A 15,362-nucleotide genomic window follows, 5' to 3' on the forward strand; every position below is an offset into this window, starting at 1 on the left:
GTGTAGTTGGACACTGGAATGTTTCAATTGAGCATTGTTGAGTCACTTGGGCCTGTGGAAAGCACCCATGGTCCTGTCTCAACATCAACACTGAAGTACCAGGAATAAGTTTAGTGAGTTAGAATCCCCTGCAATGTGGAAGCAAACAATTCAGTCCATTGAGTCCATACTGACCCTCCCAGATTTCCTCCCCCCTCCCAAACCATGCATTTCCCATGGCCACTCCACCTAGCTTATACATCCCTGGACACTATGGGCAATTTAGCATATCTGCTCTGCCTAATCTCCTTTGGGAGGAAACCTGAGCCCCTGGATGAAATGCATGCAGGGATGGAGACTGCATTACTCCTCAGACACTTGCCCAAGAACGGAATCACACCTGGGTCCCCAGTGAGGCAGCAATGCTAACCACTGTGCCGCCAGACTCCTACAATGTATCTCAATGGCTAACTTTAAATATTATCTTTTCAGGCTTGTGCTCGACCGTTAATAACAGTGTACAGTGACAAGGGAGCAGTATCAGGCAAAAATGTTGTCATGCCTGCTGTTTTCAAGGCTCCCATCCGGCCGGATATTGTGAACTTTGTTCACACAAATCTACGCAAAAACAGCAGACAGCCATATGCTGTAAGTGCAGATGCAGGTAAGATATTGGTTTTGTAAATTATGCCATGTATGACGTACTGTGATCTTTTGGTTCATGTGCGTTCAAAATATTTTCCTCTTTAAAAGCAAAAATGAAATTTGTCCTGACTGTTGATTGGCATTACTACTTTTGATGAGTAGCTGGGTAAGACATTGGAATGGCTCTGTGGCTGTCACTATTAACCAGTATCTCTACTCATCCAGAGCTTAATGTTATGCTGCAGTCTGAAATTAAAAACAAAATGTAGGAATACTGCAGTTAGATAACATTTTGAGGGTAGGAATTAATGAGAGTTCTGAATAAAAGGGTCTCTGAAAAGTAACACTCTCCACAGATGCTACCTGTTCTGCATGTTTTTAGCAAATTCTAATTTATGGTTTCAACCAGATTGAATTTGGGGCATGCATTCTTACTGTGTAAACGGGGTTGAAAGTAAAATAGTGCTATTGCATTTGGAAACTTTTTTTAAAAAGACATGCTGGAAATACAGGAACAATGGTAAAAGGAACAATTTTTAAAAAATTATTTGATAGACGTTCAATACGCTCAAGGGAATAATCTGGGTAGATATAAAATAAAGGAACTTCGATTATTCAACATGCAGTTAACTGAATTTCGGATTATCTGAATAAGATTGCAAGGCCTCGATGCTTGGCTAACTGTTATCTGGCATTCAATTAACTGAATGATATACCGCTTTTCTTCCCCCCCCCCCAACCCCCCACCCCCACCCCCACCCCCACCCCCACATGTCCTTTGGATAATTGACGTTCCTCTGTACTTTAGCAGTTTAGGACCAGGGAACATTGAATAGCAATTGATGCTGTGTTGATTTATCAGTTAGAAATCGGAGGTTGATCAACTTTTGTAGCCAGAAATAGAGGGATGTTAGCCAGTGATAGGTTTATGTAGTTCAGCTACAAATATCTCATTGTTAGAGCAAGCTTCAAGGACTAAATGGTCTACTTCTGTTTCTATACCTCATGAAAGGAGAAGACAGGTGTCATGTTTAAGATTGAGTCAGATAGGCTAAAGGTAGGTGATGTTAAAACTTGCCTGGAGTGTGGTTTGAATATGAAATTGACCTCTTTCGTTTGGGTGCATTTTAGAGATAAGCACAAGAAATAATAGGATAAAACAGGCTAAGATGGTGAGGGGTGGCACATTAACAAGGCATGAGGAAGTGATAAGGGTACTTGTTTTTGAGGCTGCACAATCCTAATGTAGGATTCATTTTGGTTTTCAACTTAGTGAATACTGAAAGTCCAGTACTTTTGGAAATTTTGCTTGTATAGGTTACTCTATTGTTTTGTTCGGAAACTTGCTCCATTGTTTATATCTGACCGATATTTATTTTTCAGGTCATCAAACTAGTGCTGAATCGTGGGGTACTGGCAGGGCTGTGGCTCGTATTCCCCGTGTACGGGGTGGTGGCACGCATCGTTCTGGCCAGGGTGCTTTTGGAAATGTATCCTATTTAATGTGTAAGATTAAATATTGCAAAGTGTAATGCGTGCTCTTAATCTCACTTTCTGTTCTCCCCTTTTAAGCAGATGCTCATGTATGGTCCTGTTGCTATGATGGTGTAATTTGCGTCTTATGCTGTTCACAGCGGCAGTTGCCTTCTGTCATTATGCTGGTACAGGGAAATGACGAGCAATGAAGTCTGAGCAACATGGATGTCCAGAATTTATTTTTGGAAAGGTTATGCGCCTTAACCTACATTACAGATGTGCCGTGGTGGCCGTATGTTTGCTCCTACAAAGACTTGGCGCCGTTGGCACCGCCGAGTGAATGTGACCCAGAAGCGATATGCCATCTGTTCAACTCTGGCTGCGTCAGCCCTCCCTGCTCTGGTCTTGTCAAAAGGTAAGATCAAATCACATTTAATAAAGTATCAGAATAAAATATACTGCTTTTATGGTTAGAATCCTATGGCATTTTGGTTCTTGAACCCCAAGGAACTGGGGAGGCTTTTTTTTCTCTCGTCCCAATGACTTCCTTCATTGTTTCATGGTAAATGGAAATAGAAGAGAATTCGTGCAGTAAAACAGCTAAATAATTATGCAATGGATTTATATCCAGGCAATTTCTGAATAAAGTGAAAGTTCTCATCATGAGAATCATCAGTCTTGGAGATTTTCTTCAATGCTTTCTGTCAAAGTGAGTTGTTCTAGAATAAAAACACAACTAGCAGGTTACTTGCACCTGCTTGAATTTGTCCTGATTTAGAAGTAGCTGCTGAGTGAGTAACACATGCATGTGAATTCAAGTGGTCCTGACAGCAGAAGGTATTTGTGGGATTGGCAGGGATTACTAAATGTTGCTAATGGGACAGTAAAGTGGGTTTTATAGCTACTCGATCCTTGATGTATTTTAAAATATGCAGTGGTACTTTTTGTTTGACGGATTGGTGCTTTGAAGTACAAGTTTGCTATGATGCTGTAATTGTCTAATGCCATGCACGGTTTCAGTTGCCTTCTGTTATTACACTGGTGCAGACATATGATGGTCTTTTGGATCCGAGCAGCTTCTGATTGTGTTAATGGAGATTTTCAAATTTGAGTGACTGGGAATTTGAAGCTTACTCCCCAAGGCCGCTTGAGACCGGCAAATCTTTGTCACCCCTTGCATCGTGGAGTTTTAAGGCAGCCAGTTTATCCTATTGTGGTGATGCTAGCTTTTGGCATTTTTTTATGTTCTTTTTAATCACATGTTTCTGGTTTTTTAAAAAAAAGTTCCTGTCTGAAAATCTTATATCTGATTCTAATCATCATAATTCATGTTATTGTCTGTAGCTTGAGACATTGAATGGGATTATTGTTTATGATTGGGCGTAGGTAGGAAATATTTTGCTTTGGCCAGTTATGGTTTTATCTTTGTCTTCCTTTTTGGAGTCATCTCTGCAATTGATATGGGAAATTGGTTTCTGCTTTAAAAGTAATCTGACCAGATTTACAACTTTCTGCAGGTCATTGCATTGAGGAAATCCCAGAGCTCCCACTTGTGGTTGAAGATAAGATTGAGAGCTACAAAAAGACAAAGGAGGCTGTTTTAATGCTAAAAAAGCTGAAAGCCTGGAATGATATCAAAAAGGCAAGCATCGTTTTCATCTTTATCACAGTGATACGCTGCAAGAGAGGAAGAGATTTTACTTTTGGTCTGTGTTTCTGATAACTGACGATTTTGAAGATCTGATCTTAGCTGATTTTTCAGAAAAGCATGTGATTGCTATTTGTAATTAGTCAAAGGAGACTTTTTTTTTCCTCTACAGGTTTATGCTTCCCGACGTATGCGTGCTGGCAAAGGTAAAATGAGGAACCGCCGTCGTATCCGGCGCAAGGGCCCATGCATTATCTACAATGCGAACAATGGTGTTGTAAGAGCTTTCCGAAACATCCCAGGTAATTCTGTCTGGAGGGTTTGCAGTTTAATGTCTGCTATGAGCAGGAGTGCACTTTGTTTTAGATTTTTGTTTACTGTGAATTTATTTATTAAATTCTCTTTAGGATCGGAAGAGTACCATTCAGTAACAAATTGACTTAAATACTCAGCAATCACTGTTTGTTCTGGATAGATCGATTGATTGGTATTCCACTTCTTGGTCTGTGTTTTTGAAAACGTGATGTTAATTGAAGTTCAGACTTTAGTGGCAGTAGTGGAGTCTTGCGTGCAATGGCTGGGATCATTTTTGTAAGCCTTTTGATATCTAAAGCTGTGTAAGAAACGTTTTTAAAAAAGAAGACTTTCTTTTCTGTGTCTCTGTTCATTCTGGTAGAAAACTGGTTTGCATACAGCCTCTCCATGTGACATAGGTGAGTTTGTACTTGCAAAAAAAAATCCATTGTCGTCATATTATATTGGCTTATTGCAATGGTAAGAAATTACTTGAATTGAAGGTAGACTATTTTCATTGAAGAATCTAATGTGCTTTAAATTGTCTGCTGTAGGCATAACTCTTCTCAATGTCAACAAGTTAAATATCCTAAAACTTGCTCCTGGTGGCCATGTTGGACGATTCTGCATCTGGACAGAGAGTGCCTTTCGCAAGCTGGATGAGCTATATGGAACTTGGCGCAAACCTTCCAAATGGAAGGTTGGATACAAGTAAGGATCTGTGATATGATAAGAATAGGTTGGTGCAGTGGAGCTCCTCTTAATTAGTTCTTATGAATTGCCTTTTCAATTTCCTCCATTATCTATAGGAGCTGCTACTTTGCCAAAATGGCAAATGCACATATATGGGTATCCCACAGTAGTCCTGTCATGTCTGATAAGCAGTTCATGTAACTCAGGAGGTCAGTGGCAGCACTTCTGCTCTGCTGAAATCATTGGATTTTCTTTTATCCCCTTGAGAGCAATTGGAGACATTTGTGACAATGATGAGATTCCACTTCATGGTCCGTGTTTTTGACTGTGAATGATATTGTTGGAAGTTCTGATGTGACAAAAGCAGGAAGTTAAAATTAATACAGAATGGTTATTTCAATGGTTCTCCACCAGAGGTTTTGTTTAATACTACTTTGAATTGAGAATTACTTTGGAATAACAGGGATACCTAATAAGATGCTAAATTTATAAAAACCAAAGGCTAAAAGTCTGAAACAAAACAATGCTGGAGAACCACCAACCTGGTAGCATCTGTGTAAAGGAAAACCATGTTTGAGTTCAGTAAGACTCTTTAGATTCTTCAGAGTCCTCTGAAGAAGAATCCTATTAGATTCTATTTGTAACTTTGCATTAAGTATGTAGCATTTTTCTTGCTTTCTGTTTAAAGCCAGCTGTGTTGTCCAAAATAGTAGCTTCTATTCGTATAGTCTTCCCTGAAATAATTCTAAGTAGTTTAATTTTCCTTTTTGTTCTTACTATAACTGTTTTAATAATCCAATTCAGCCTTCCTATTCACAAGATGACAAACACAGATCTGAGTCGTATCATGAAGAGTCCGGAAATCCAGAAGGCTCTTCGTCCTCCAAAGTAAGTTGGAATGTTTCAGTTGGGAATCGATACAAGTTTTGGTGTTAGATTGTTAACTCTTCAGTTTTAGACAATGATGAGATTCCACTTCTAGGTCCGTGTTTTTGATACCTTATGATATTAGTGGAAGTTCTGATGTCTGAACTGCAACCTGGAGCAAAAGATGGCATCATTGGAGGGTGAAAAGAGAGCATTCAAAGAAAAGTTAGCTGAAATTTCAAACTAACCTGGCATGATCTGTCCTACCTGTGATTGCAATGACCTGATTATGCTGTTTTTTGAGTAGCTGAGATAATGTGCTGTTATACTTTTGTGTATCATTTTGTAAGGATTGTGCTGCTTTTCCTGTACCTCTTGTTTTACTGTCAATGATGTTTGCATTGGAAGCTGAGATTTTTCATGCTATCCGCAGCAAAAAGATTGAGCGCAGAGTCCTTAAGAAGAACCCGCTGAAGAACTTGAGGATCATGATGAAACTGAATCCATACGCCAAAACTGCACGGCGTCGTGCAATTCTCCTGCAGGAACGGAATGTAAGTATGGCCAATATACATATTGCTGCTCCATTATGGAGCTGCTTTCTGGGTTGGATGTTCAAAAATTGCAGGAAACATAGCCATTTTGAGCTGTGGCCTGTTTGAACTCTTAGAGGGCATTAATAAATTGGCAATAGTTGCACTGTGAAAATGTTGGGATTTATTAGTTTCCATTGTAGTTGAGTGTAGCCAGTATTATGTTACTTTCTGGCAAAAAATAAGGGATAAAAGCTGGTTGCAAAATATTTTTGTTCTGAAGTTAGGGTGCTGTAGCAAGAGGTGGCTATGGTCATCTGTAAAAATGATGAGGTACAACAGGCAGCCCCCCCCCCCCCCCGCCAAAAAAGTCTGGTACAGATTTGTTTTCTAAGTTCTGCCGAACCAGTTAGATCTAAGGATTTTTTTTTATAAAGCTGTATTTTTAATGTTTGCTTTAATCTGACAACAGTGGACATTACATTAGTAACTTAAAGTAGTGCAGGAATCCTTTTGTAATCAGTTTCCTGCCATAATCTCAAACATATTAATTATTGCAGCTCTGCATCTACATTTTAATGAAAAGTGCTGCAGTGTTCGAAAATGAGTTGGTGGGGGTGAATTGTTGAACTAACTTTGTTTTTTTTTCCTCCTTTTCAGCTCAAAGCCAATCTGGAAAAGAAGCAAAAGGCAGCAGCATAAACCTAAAGCTCCTGTATTAATGACACATGGGTTCAGTTTAAATAAAATCTATTTAAAATAAATGTTTAATGCAGCCTTTCCTATTGAAGAGCTAAGTCATTTTCATTAAGTTGTACTTAACATGCATTTTGGGCAAATCACATGTTGAACTGGATTACGGATTTTTATATACTGTTCATTTTTATACAGTTCACTGGTTGAATCACATCAGAAATGTTGCTAAACCTTTCAAGAGATGAGGAAATAATTGGAGCTGGTTATTGGTCACTTATTTTTAGTGGTTCTGTTATAAAAAGTATCTTGTCACTTGACAGATATAATCATAGAATGGTACTGCATGAGTGGAAGCCATTTGGCCTTTCTTGCATGGTAAAAACAATGACTGCTGGTGCTGGAAAAGCACAGCAGTTCAGGCAGCATCCGAGGAGCAGGAAAATCAACGTTTTGGGCAGAGTGCCTGCAGGGTGGAGAGAAAGTAGCATAGAGTACAGTAGGTGGGTGGGGATGGAGGTGATAGGTCGGAGTGGATACGTGGAAAGGAAGATAGGCAGGTAGGACAAGTCATGGGGACACTGCTGAGCTGGAAGTTTTGACCTGGGGTGAAGTGGGGGAAGGGGAAATGAGGAAACTGTTGAAGTCCACATAGATGCTCTAGGCCTGAAGTGTTCTGAGGTGGAAGATGAGGCGTTCTTCCTCCAGGCGTCAGGTGGTGAGGGAGCAGCGGTGAAGGAGGCCCAGAACCTCCATATCCTCGGCTGAGTGGGAGGGGGAGTTGAAATGTTGGGCCACTGGGCAGTATGGTTGATTGGTGTGGGTGTCCCAGAGATGTTCCCTAAAGCACTCTGCTTGGTGGCATCCAGCCTCCCCAATTTAGAGGAGACTGCATTGGGAGCAACGGATACAATAAATAATATTGGTGGATGTGCAGGTAAAACTTTGGATGTGGAAGGTGGCCTTGGATGGAGGTGTGGGTACAAGTTTTGCAATTCCTGCAGTGGCAGGGGAAGGTGCCAGGATGGTTTGTAGGGGGGCTTGGACCTGACCAGTTAGTCACGGAGGGAACGGTCTTTGCAGAAGGAGGAAAGGGGTGGGGAGGGAAATATATCCCTGGTGGTGGGGTTCGTTTGGAGGTGGCGGAAATGTTGTCTGATGATTTATGTGAAGGTTGGTAGGGGGAAGATTTGTTGGTAGATATGTAAAACTAATTTCCTTCCACCCTTTCAGGCAGTGCATTCAACATCAATAAAATGTGCAGACTAGAATGATCAGGTGTAAGAATTGGGGGATGGTGTTCTTGAAACTTGCATACTGAGTTTGGATCTACTTTTATTAACCTATCCAGTATAGAATTTTGAAAAGTTATTTTGTCTTAAATTTCTGTTCATTCTATTCCTTTTAATGTCCACTCTTAAATCAGTTGTGCAATAGTGTGTGGTGTTGCCAAGTCTGCTGTTAGTGTTCCTCATCACTACGTTCTACTTTTGTTGGAAACGATTCTGGAGCCTGTCAATATGTTTGTCCTGTTTTGTTTAATGACCTATAAAGATGTCTTTTCTATTTGTAATGACTAAAAATGCCATGTTCTTCTAATTGATTTGCAAAGTAGCAAAATATAGACAGACATGGAAATTGTTTTAAGATCACATTTGATCATTTATTGCAACATCCGCTTAATAACTTTAGCAGGAACGCAGTTTGAAGAGGGTTCTGAATTACATTTTCTCACATTATACACAATTCTAGCAGTTAACAATATTTTCTTACACCATTTGTACTTAAAGAAAGATTGTCTCTTTGTCTGTCTCATTTAGTGTACTGCATATCTCTTGTCCCTGACATTTCCAGTTTGGTTTCCAGAATTTCTATGAAACAAAAATCTTGAATAAGTTGCCATCTGGCTGGGCATTTAACTGTTCATATTGAATAGTAGGTGGAGGCACTATAGTAATACAATTTTCCAGCTTTTGACAGATTACTAAGGTAGTGTCCCCATCTCAGAGATAGGACACCTGATTTCAAGTCTCTATCTACAATATCTATGAACAGTTGATTTGGTTGGGGGTGAATTAAGTTTGTTTGAGCTGCACCAGAGGGAAAGGAGTAGACTGGAGCTGTAAAGGGTCCATATTTTGAGAGGGCTGCAAAATAACATAAGGAGTGCTGTTGTGAACAGTGAGTGGACTTCAGTAAATGTTAACCCTAAGGACACTAGTGAGATCTGTGTACACCCACCTTACTGATTTTTCCCTAAATACTGCTGCCTTGCATGGCAACACTCAATGATTTATAACTATTTATTTGGATCATGGTCTATTACACTGATTTTTTTAAAATCCTTCAATCAAAAAGGGATTAAATGGGATGTCAAGTTGTAAAATGGACTGGGATTCCATGCTTTTACCCAGTCCCAGCATAGATCATAACAATTCTAGCTTGCACTTTATTTCATTGCTGCCTCTGACAATTTAGGAAATGGGCTGAAACAGTAGCTGGGGAGAAATGTTCGAGTTCCACAATTGATTTATTTTGGCACATTAGAGTAGCAAGGCTGGATTAATGATTATCTGGTTCTTGTGTAAATCCATTCTGCTACTGATATAGTAATGTTTGAATACTGACTTAAACTGGTTGACCAAAATGTCAAATGAAGTTGCAGACTCAAAAGGGTGGCACTGGAAAAGCTCATTAGGATGAAGGGCTTATGCCTGAAACATTGACCTTCCTGCTCCTTGCATGGACCTGCTAAGCTTTTCTAGTGCTACTCTCCAGTACCTCTAGTCTTCACTTTCTCCTAATTGCACCCAAATGGTGAGCCAGGGCAACTTTCACATCTGTGAGAATTAAGAATATTTGCATGTTTTTATGGAGTGAGAAGTTCTGTTATGTTGGTCATTCCTGTTGAAGTGTGAATTTAACCCCAATACAGTTACTGTTCACTGGTACTGAAGAGATTGAATATCAGTCATTAAGATATGCTGTAGCTGATTTAGTGTGAGCAGAACACAGGTTATTCACTTGTAAATCATATTAATAGAAGAAAATTGCATGTTGCGGTAGTGTTTAATATTAAAGTTATGTTGACATTGCCAGATGAAGTAATAACTGTCTACTTTGCAAAAGATATACTATTGTCAATGATTTTGATTTCTAAGTAATATTTACCCCATGTATCCTGAGGAACTAAATGCATCCATGATTCTCAAAATTAATGTGAAAATGGAGTTGATGCTGAGAACAAATCAGCCCGTCCAGGATACTATTCTGAATGTTAAATTGTACACTTGTCACAGCTTCCATTTTATAATCCACTCTTAAAATTCCAAAAGTTTGAACATTTCATATGCTATAGATATTATACCACTAACAACTGAGTGACCAAATGAGTTTCTACTAGGTTTGTAATCAAGGTTAAAACAGCACTCTAGTTTTGGCACAATCCTGTTGGCAGGGGGAAAAAAAACATGTGCAGCCTAATCAATATCTCCAGTGTGCAGTGAGATCAACAGGAAATGAGTTGCTCCATACTTTAATTGACTGCTGTAATTTGTAAGCACATCCATATGCAGCCACTCTTTTGTCCTTTGCTGTTCCTCAGACATTATAAAGCACTTTTGTTCATTTTATTGTTCTCCTGACTTGACCTCAATGGTTTGAGACAATGTTGCCATTTGCACCTCCATCTTTTATTTCACTTGTCCTTTGACTATCACACTTTTGCCTTTCACTATCAGTACTTTTTAAAAATCTCATCTGTCTCTGATCCTATTAGACTTTCCCTATCATTTGTCACTTGTCTCTTTAAATTCCTTTTAGTCTGACAAACTCATTAACTTTTCTTTACAAATACTGCCTAAGGACATTTGTAGTTTCTGCATATGTTCTGTGATCTGGTCTTTACTACACCATCACTTCTTTAACAGACATAAGCAATGTGACTTGCACATATAGCATCCTGACCACTAGGACAGAGGTCCATGCTCCAGTTCCACCTATTTCAGAATGGTGACATTTCTGAACAGGATGGTTTAAAATAACCTGGTGTTGAGATTTTTAACTTAGTTATCGTCCAGCAGGTTTATTTGGAAGTACAAGCTTCCAGAGCACTGCTCCTTCATTAGTTACCTGATTAAAGCAGCAGTGGTCTGAAAGCTAGCAATTCAAATAAACTTGTTGGACTATAACCTGGTGTGAGATTCTTAAACTTTGTCCAGCCTAGTCCAACACTGGCACATCCGCATCAAAAATAAGGCAGTTAAAACTATGTCATCCTGTAGGCAGTGTAGTGATTATAATTACCAGTAATCCAGAGGCTCAAGATAATGCTCTAGGGTACACGTTCAAATCCCACTATAGTTAGTGAAATAAAGAATTGAAAATTTAATATTGGTAGTGATGATCATGAAAGAACAAATTATAAAAGCTTATTGAGAACCCAATGTCATTTATGGGAGGAAATTTTGCCATCCTTACCATATCTAGTGTAAAAGTGAGTCCAAGACCACAGCACTGGTGGACTTTTGGCCTGTTTTCCGCTGGATTGACAACAAATGCTGGCCTTGCAGGAAACATCTACATCTGGATTCATGTGACCAGTCAGTGGAATCTATACTCTTACCTGTGAGCAGGGACTACTCTGGACAAGGACTTTCAAATGCAATAGGCAAGATTCTAAACTTCGTTTGATTCTGATTAATGTGGGCTTAATTCTTTCAGAGTCTGCACCTTGCAATAATTGGACTTTATATATGGTTTGAATCAGATCAGCTTGTGTTATGAAAATTAGTAAATAGAATTTAATTCCTTGCTGGTCTTAAAACAATTTTAATCCTTTACTATCTTTTGTTTGTATTCAATATCTTCCCTAGTGGTCTACAAAAGTCTTTGCCTTGCTATACTCAGTCCAAACATCAAGGAGTTCTTGCTGGCAATTAATAAGTTCCCCAATTGGACTGTTCAGGGCAAATCTTTGGTGGAATAAAGGGAAAGTATGAGCAAATGAATGGTCCTTCTTCTGTTTGTTTGAAGGACATAATAGAAATCAGGGAAAATGTAATTTTAATCTGTTCTGGTTTCTCAATTGCAGTGAGTTGTATACAAATAAATAGGTTTCCTGGCCATTGAAGGGAGGGCAGCACATCTTTAAAAGGATGGAATTTAACCCTGAGTATAGTGGGATGTCTCCACAATCATCCACTAAATTGGGCGATGCAGAATGGTTTTTCTGTTGATCAAAGAATGCAATGCCCCATTCTCTTTTAGCTCCACTAAAAACTCTCTGGGTTCCTATTGACAAATTCTAATGATTTGAGCAGCAGTTAAAATTGGCAATTTTTTTTAAAAACAGACACCTTTCCTTTAAAAGTGAAAGTACATTTTTAAAATATCTTTAAAATTATTTACGGGACAGAGGGATATTGATGAGGTAATGTTAGCAGAAACATCTATCAATTTGCTGCACAAAGAGCAGACATTTAGCAGCTTGTGCGACTATACAGTAGGAGTATGCGTTGGTGTACTTGGCTGCTTCAGGCCAATAGTCGTGCACAGCCAACCTGCGAAATCCACCTCTTCCGCCTCTGATCGTTTGATGAAAGCATGAGCCTGCCACAAAATAAGACACTGATCATTAGAGTGATGCAGCATAGGAACAGGCACTTTGGCCCAACCTGTCCATATCAGCCACTTAACTAAACTACACCCATTTCCCTATGTTAAGTATTTTCTATCAATATAAAGCTGTCTAAATATCTTAAATGATGGAATTATATCAGCCCCAATCACTTCCTCTGGCAACTCATTCCATACCATATATGCACCACTATCTGTTAAATGGGACCTGATGGTTCTATTTAAATCCTCCCCCTGTCCCCTTAGTAATGTTTTGGATTCCCCTACCCGGGGGGGGGGGGGTGGAAAGACCTTTGATTATTCACCTTGTCTATGTCGTAATTTTAATGAACCTCTAAGGTCACCTTTCAGCCTCCTACACTAAAGGAAAAGTAGTCCTAGCCCATCCAACTTTGGTAACTTCCTTGAAAGGGTGCAAAACAGAATTACTAGTTTAACAACATCCATCAGATACAAGACGACCAGAATTATGCACAGTACTCCAAATGCATCCTTACCGATGTCTTGTACACCTATAACATTACATCCTAAACGTCGATTTTACTGCTCCTTGGATGCTGCCTGAACTGCTGTGCTCTTCTAGCACCACTAGTCCAGAATCTGGTTTCCAGCATCTGCAGTCATTGTTTTTACCTCATTGATTTTAACGCTACTGCGAATCCTCTTGCAAGGATGCCTGCCTTGAAGAAGTTTTCCTCCTCTCTCTCTACAAGAATCTCAGGGAGTGCCTCTCCCACTGCAACTCTATGCTACTTTCTCCCCACCCCCACCCTCCTCTAGCTTATCGTTCCACGCTTCAGGCTCACTGCCTTTATTCCTGATGAAGGGCTTTTGCCCGAAACGTCGATTTCGCTGCTCCTTGGATGCTGCCTGAACTGCTGAGCTCTTCCAGCTCCACTAATCCAGAATCCTAGACTCCTGTACTCAGTGCTCTGACAAATGAAGACATGCCAAATATCATCATCATTACCCTGTCTGTGTGGTTATTTTCCAAGAAACTTATGTACCAGCACCCCTAGGTTTCTCTGTTCAACAACACTCCCACGGGCCCTACCTTTACATGTATAAGTGTTGCCCTGGTTTATCTTAGCAAAATGCAACACAATTAAACTCCATCTGCATTCCTCAGCCTCCTGGCCCAATTGATCAAGATCCTGTTGTATTCTGAGATTACCTTCACTGGTCCACCAATTTTGCTGTAATCTGTAATTTTACTAAGCATGCCTCCTATAATCTCATCTACATAGTCATTTTGTATAAACAAACATTTTGTATGATCCTTGTGGCACAGGGCTGGTCACGGGCCTCCAGTTTGAACAACAATCCTCTACTACCATCCTGCCACCTACCGGCAAGCCAATTTTGTATCTAATTGGCTATCTCTCCCTGGATTTCATGTGATCTAACCCTACTAACCAGTCTACCATGCAGAACTTTGGCATCGATTTTGTTAAAGTCCATGTAGGCAGCAGAAGCATAATTTCTTCAAAACACTCAAATCATATTTGAGAAATAGTTTCCCATGCACAAAGCCATGTTGACTATCCCTAATTGGGCCTTACCTTTCCAAAAGCATGCAGATCCTGTCTCACAATACTCTTCAACAACTTATCCAGCGATGTTAGTCTCGATGGTCTGTAGTTCCCAGGCTTTTCCTTAAAGTCTTTCTTAAATAATTAGCCACCCTCCAATACCTCACCCGTGGTTGTCGATGATACAAACATCTTTGCTAGGGACCCCACAATTTCTTCCCTAGCTTCCCACAATGTCCTAGGATACACTTGATCAGATCCCTGGAATTTACCTTCCTTTTGTGCATTCTAAGACCTCCAGCACAACCTGTGTGATGTGGACTCTTTCCAGTTATCACTCTTTACTCCCGAGTTCCCTAGCTTCCATGTCTTCACACTAAATCTCAATGAGAGATATTGGTTTCAGATCTCATCGGTTTACTGTGACTCCACACATACTATTGATCTTTAAAAGGGGCCCTATTCTCTCCCTAATTACTCTTTTGCCCTTCATATGTTTATACAATCTCTTTGGGAGTATCTCCAGCCTGATTTAGATGTGCATTGACTCAGTAACTATTCCAGAATGGCAAAGTCCTGGAGTACCTAACAGTGTTGTGGGAGTAAGATTAGATTAGATTAGATTACTTACAGTGTGGAAACAGGCCCTTCGGCCCAACAAGTCCACACCGCCCCGCCGAAGCGCTACCCACCCATACCCCTACATCTACCCCTTACCTAACACTACGGGCAATTTAGCATGGCCAATTCACCTGACCTGCACATCTTTGGACTGTGGGAGGAAACAGGAGCACCCGGAGGAAACCCACGCAGACACGGGGAGAATGTGCAAACTCCACACAGAGAGTCGCCTGAGTACATACACCAGAGACTATAGCAGCTCACAAAAGCATGGAAGGCAAGTCAAGCTGAGCAAGAGATATTGGCTTTACCAGCATTAGCAAATCCCCAGAATCTTTTATCCTTCTAAATCAAATCAAATGCAGAGCATTGAAGGGGTTCATGACATCTTGTGGCACAGTGATAGTGACCCTACCTCTTGGATAGGAAGTAGATGATCAAATCCCACCTGCCCTGAAGGTGTGTCATAACATACAAATAGGTGGATTAAAATAAATTTAGAGGTTGTCATTTGACCCACTGTGACTGTGCCAGCACTTCCCTCAACCTTGTATTGTTTTCATTTTCAAGTTTAAGTCCAAGCAGCAGCTTTCACTGTCGTTTTTCAGAATGGTTTCAGGGATGAGGAACTTCCATTAGATGGACAGATCAGAGAAGTTGGGACAAGGAGGTTTTCCTTGAAGGAAGTTGAGAAATTTGATAAAGTATTCAAAATCATAAGGGGTCTGGCCAGAGTAACTAGGG

General features: G+C 40.0%; 2 protein-coding genes and 4 non-coding genes across 6 annotated transcripts in view; 5 read left to right on the plus strand and 1 right to left on the minus strand.

The window, feature by feature from the left end:
* rpl4 (ribosomal protein L4) overlaps positions 1–6,899 on the plus strand; it is an 8,451-nt gene extending 1,552 nt beyond the window's left edge. Inside the window, exons 2-10 of the mRNA XM_072565374.1 lie at positions 472–643; positions 2,008–2,114; positions 2,377–2,515; positions 3,618–3,742; positions 3,921–4,050; positions 4,597–4,753; positions 5,540–5,623; positions 6,036–6,156; positions 6,796–6,899. Coding sequence (XP_072421475.1) covers positions 472–643; positions 2,008–2,114; positions 2,377–2,515; positions 3,618–3,742; positions 3,921–4,050; positions 4,597–4,753; positions 5,540–5,623; positions 6,036–6,156; positions 6,796–6,837 — 1,077 coding nt within the window. The 3' untranslated portion in view covers positions 6,838–6,899. The remainder of the gene's footprint in view (positions 1–471; positions 644–2,007; positions 2,115–2,376; positions 2,516–3,617; positions 3,743–3,920; positions 4,051–4,596; positions 4,754–5,539; positions 5,624–6,035; positions 6,157–6,795) is intronic.
* On the plus strand, positions 2,220–2,319 carry LOC140469183 (small nucleolar RNA SNORD16). Its single transcript, XR_011956010.1, has one exon. It is a non-coding gene; the product is annotated as a small nucleolar RNA SNORD16 (small nucleolar RNA).
* LOC140469185 (small nucleolar RNA SNORD16) lies at positions 3,079–3,175 on the plus strand. The gene has a single exon (XR_011956011.1). It is a non-coding gene; the product is annotated as a small nucleolar RNA SNORD16 (small nucleolar RNA).
* LOC140469182 (small nucleolar RNA SNORD18) lies at positions 5,021–5,092 on the plus strand. The gene has a single exon (XR_011956009.1). It is a non-coding gene; the product is annotated as a small nucleolar RNA SNORD18 (small nucleolar RNA).
* LOC140469181 (small nucleolar RNA SNORD18) lies at positions 5,693–5,763 on the plus strand. Its single transcript, XR_011956008.1, has one exon. It is a non-coding gene; the product is annotated as a small nucleolar RNA SNORD18 (small nucleolar RNA).
* A 1,567-nt stretch (positions 6,900–8,466) lies between the features above and the next one.
* Positions 8,467–15,362, minus strand: part of map2k1 (mitogen-activated protein kinase kinase 1) — a 61,306-nt gene continuing 54,410 nt past the window's right edge. The window contains exon 11 of the mRNA XM_072565373.1: positions 8,467–12,438. Coding sequence (XP_072421474.1) covers positions 12,325–12,438 — 114 coding nt within the window. The 3' untranslated portion in view covers positions 8,467–12,324. The remainder of the gene's footprint in view (positions 12,439–15,362) is intronic.

This window comes from Chiloscyllium punctatum, chromosome 48, assembly GCF_047496795.1.
Source record: "Chiloscyllium punctatum isolate Juve2018m chromosome 48, sChiPun1.3, whole genome shotgun sequence".
Classification (NCBI taxonomy): domain Eukaryota; kingdom Metazoa; phylum Chordata; class Chondrichthyes; order Orectolobiformes; family Hemiscylliidae; genus Chiloscyllium; species Chiloscyllium punctatum.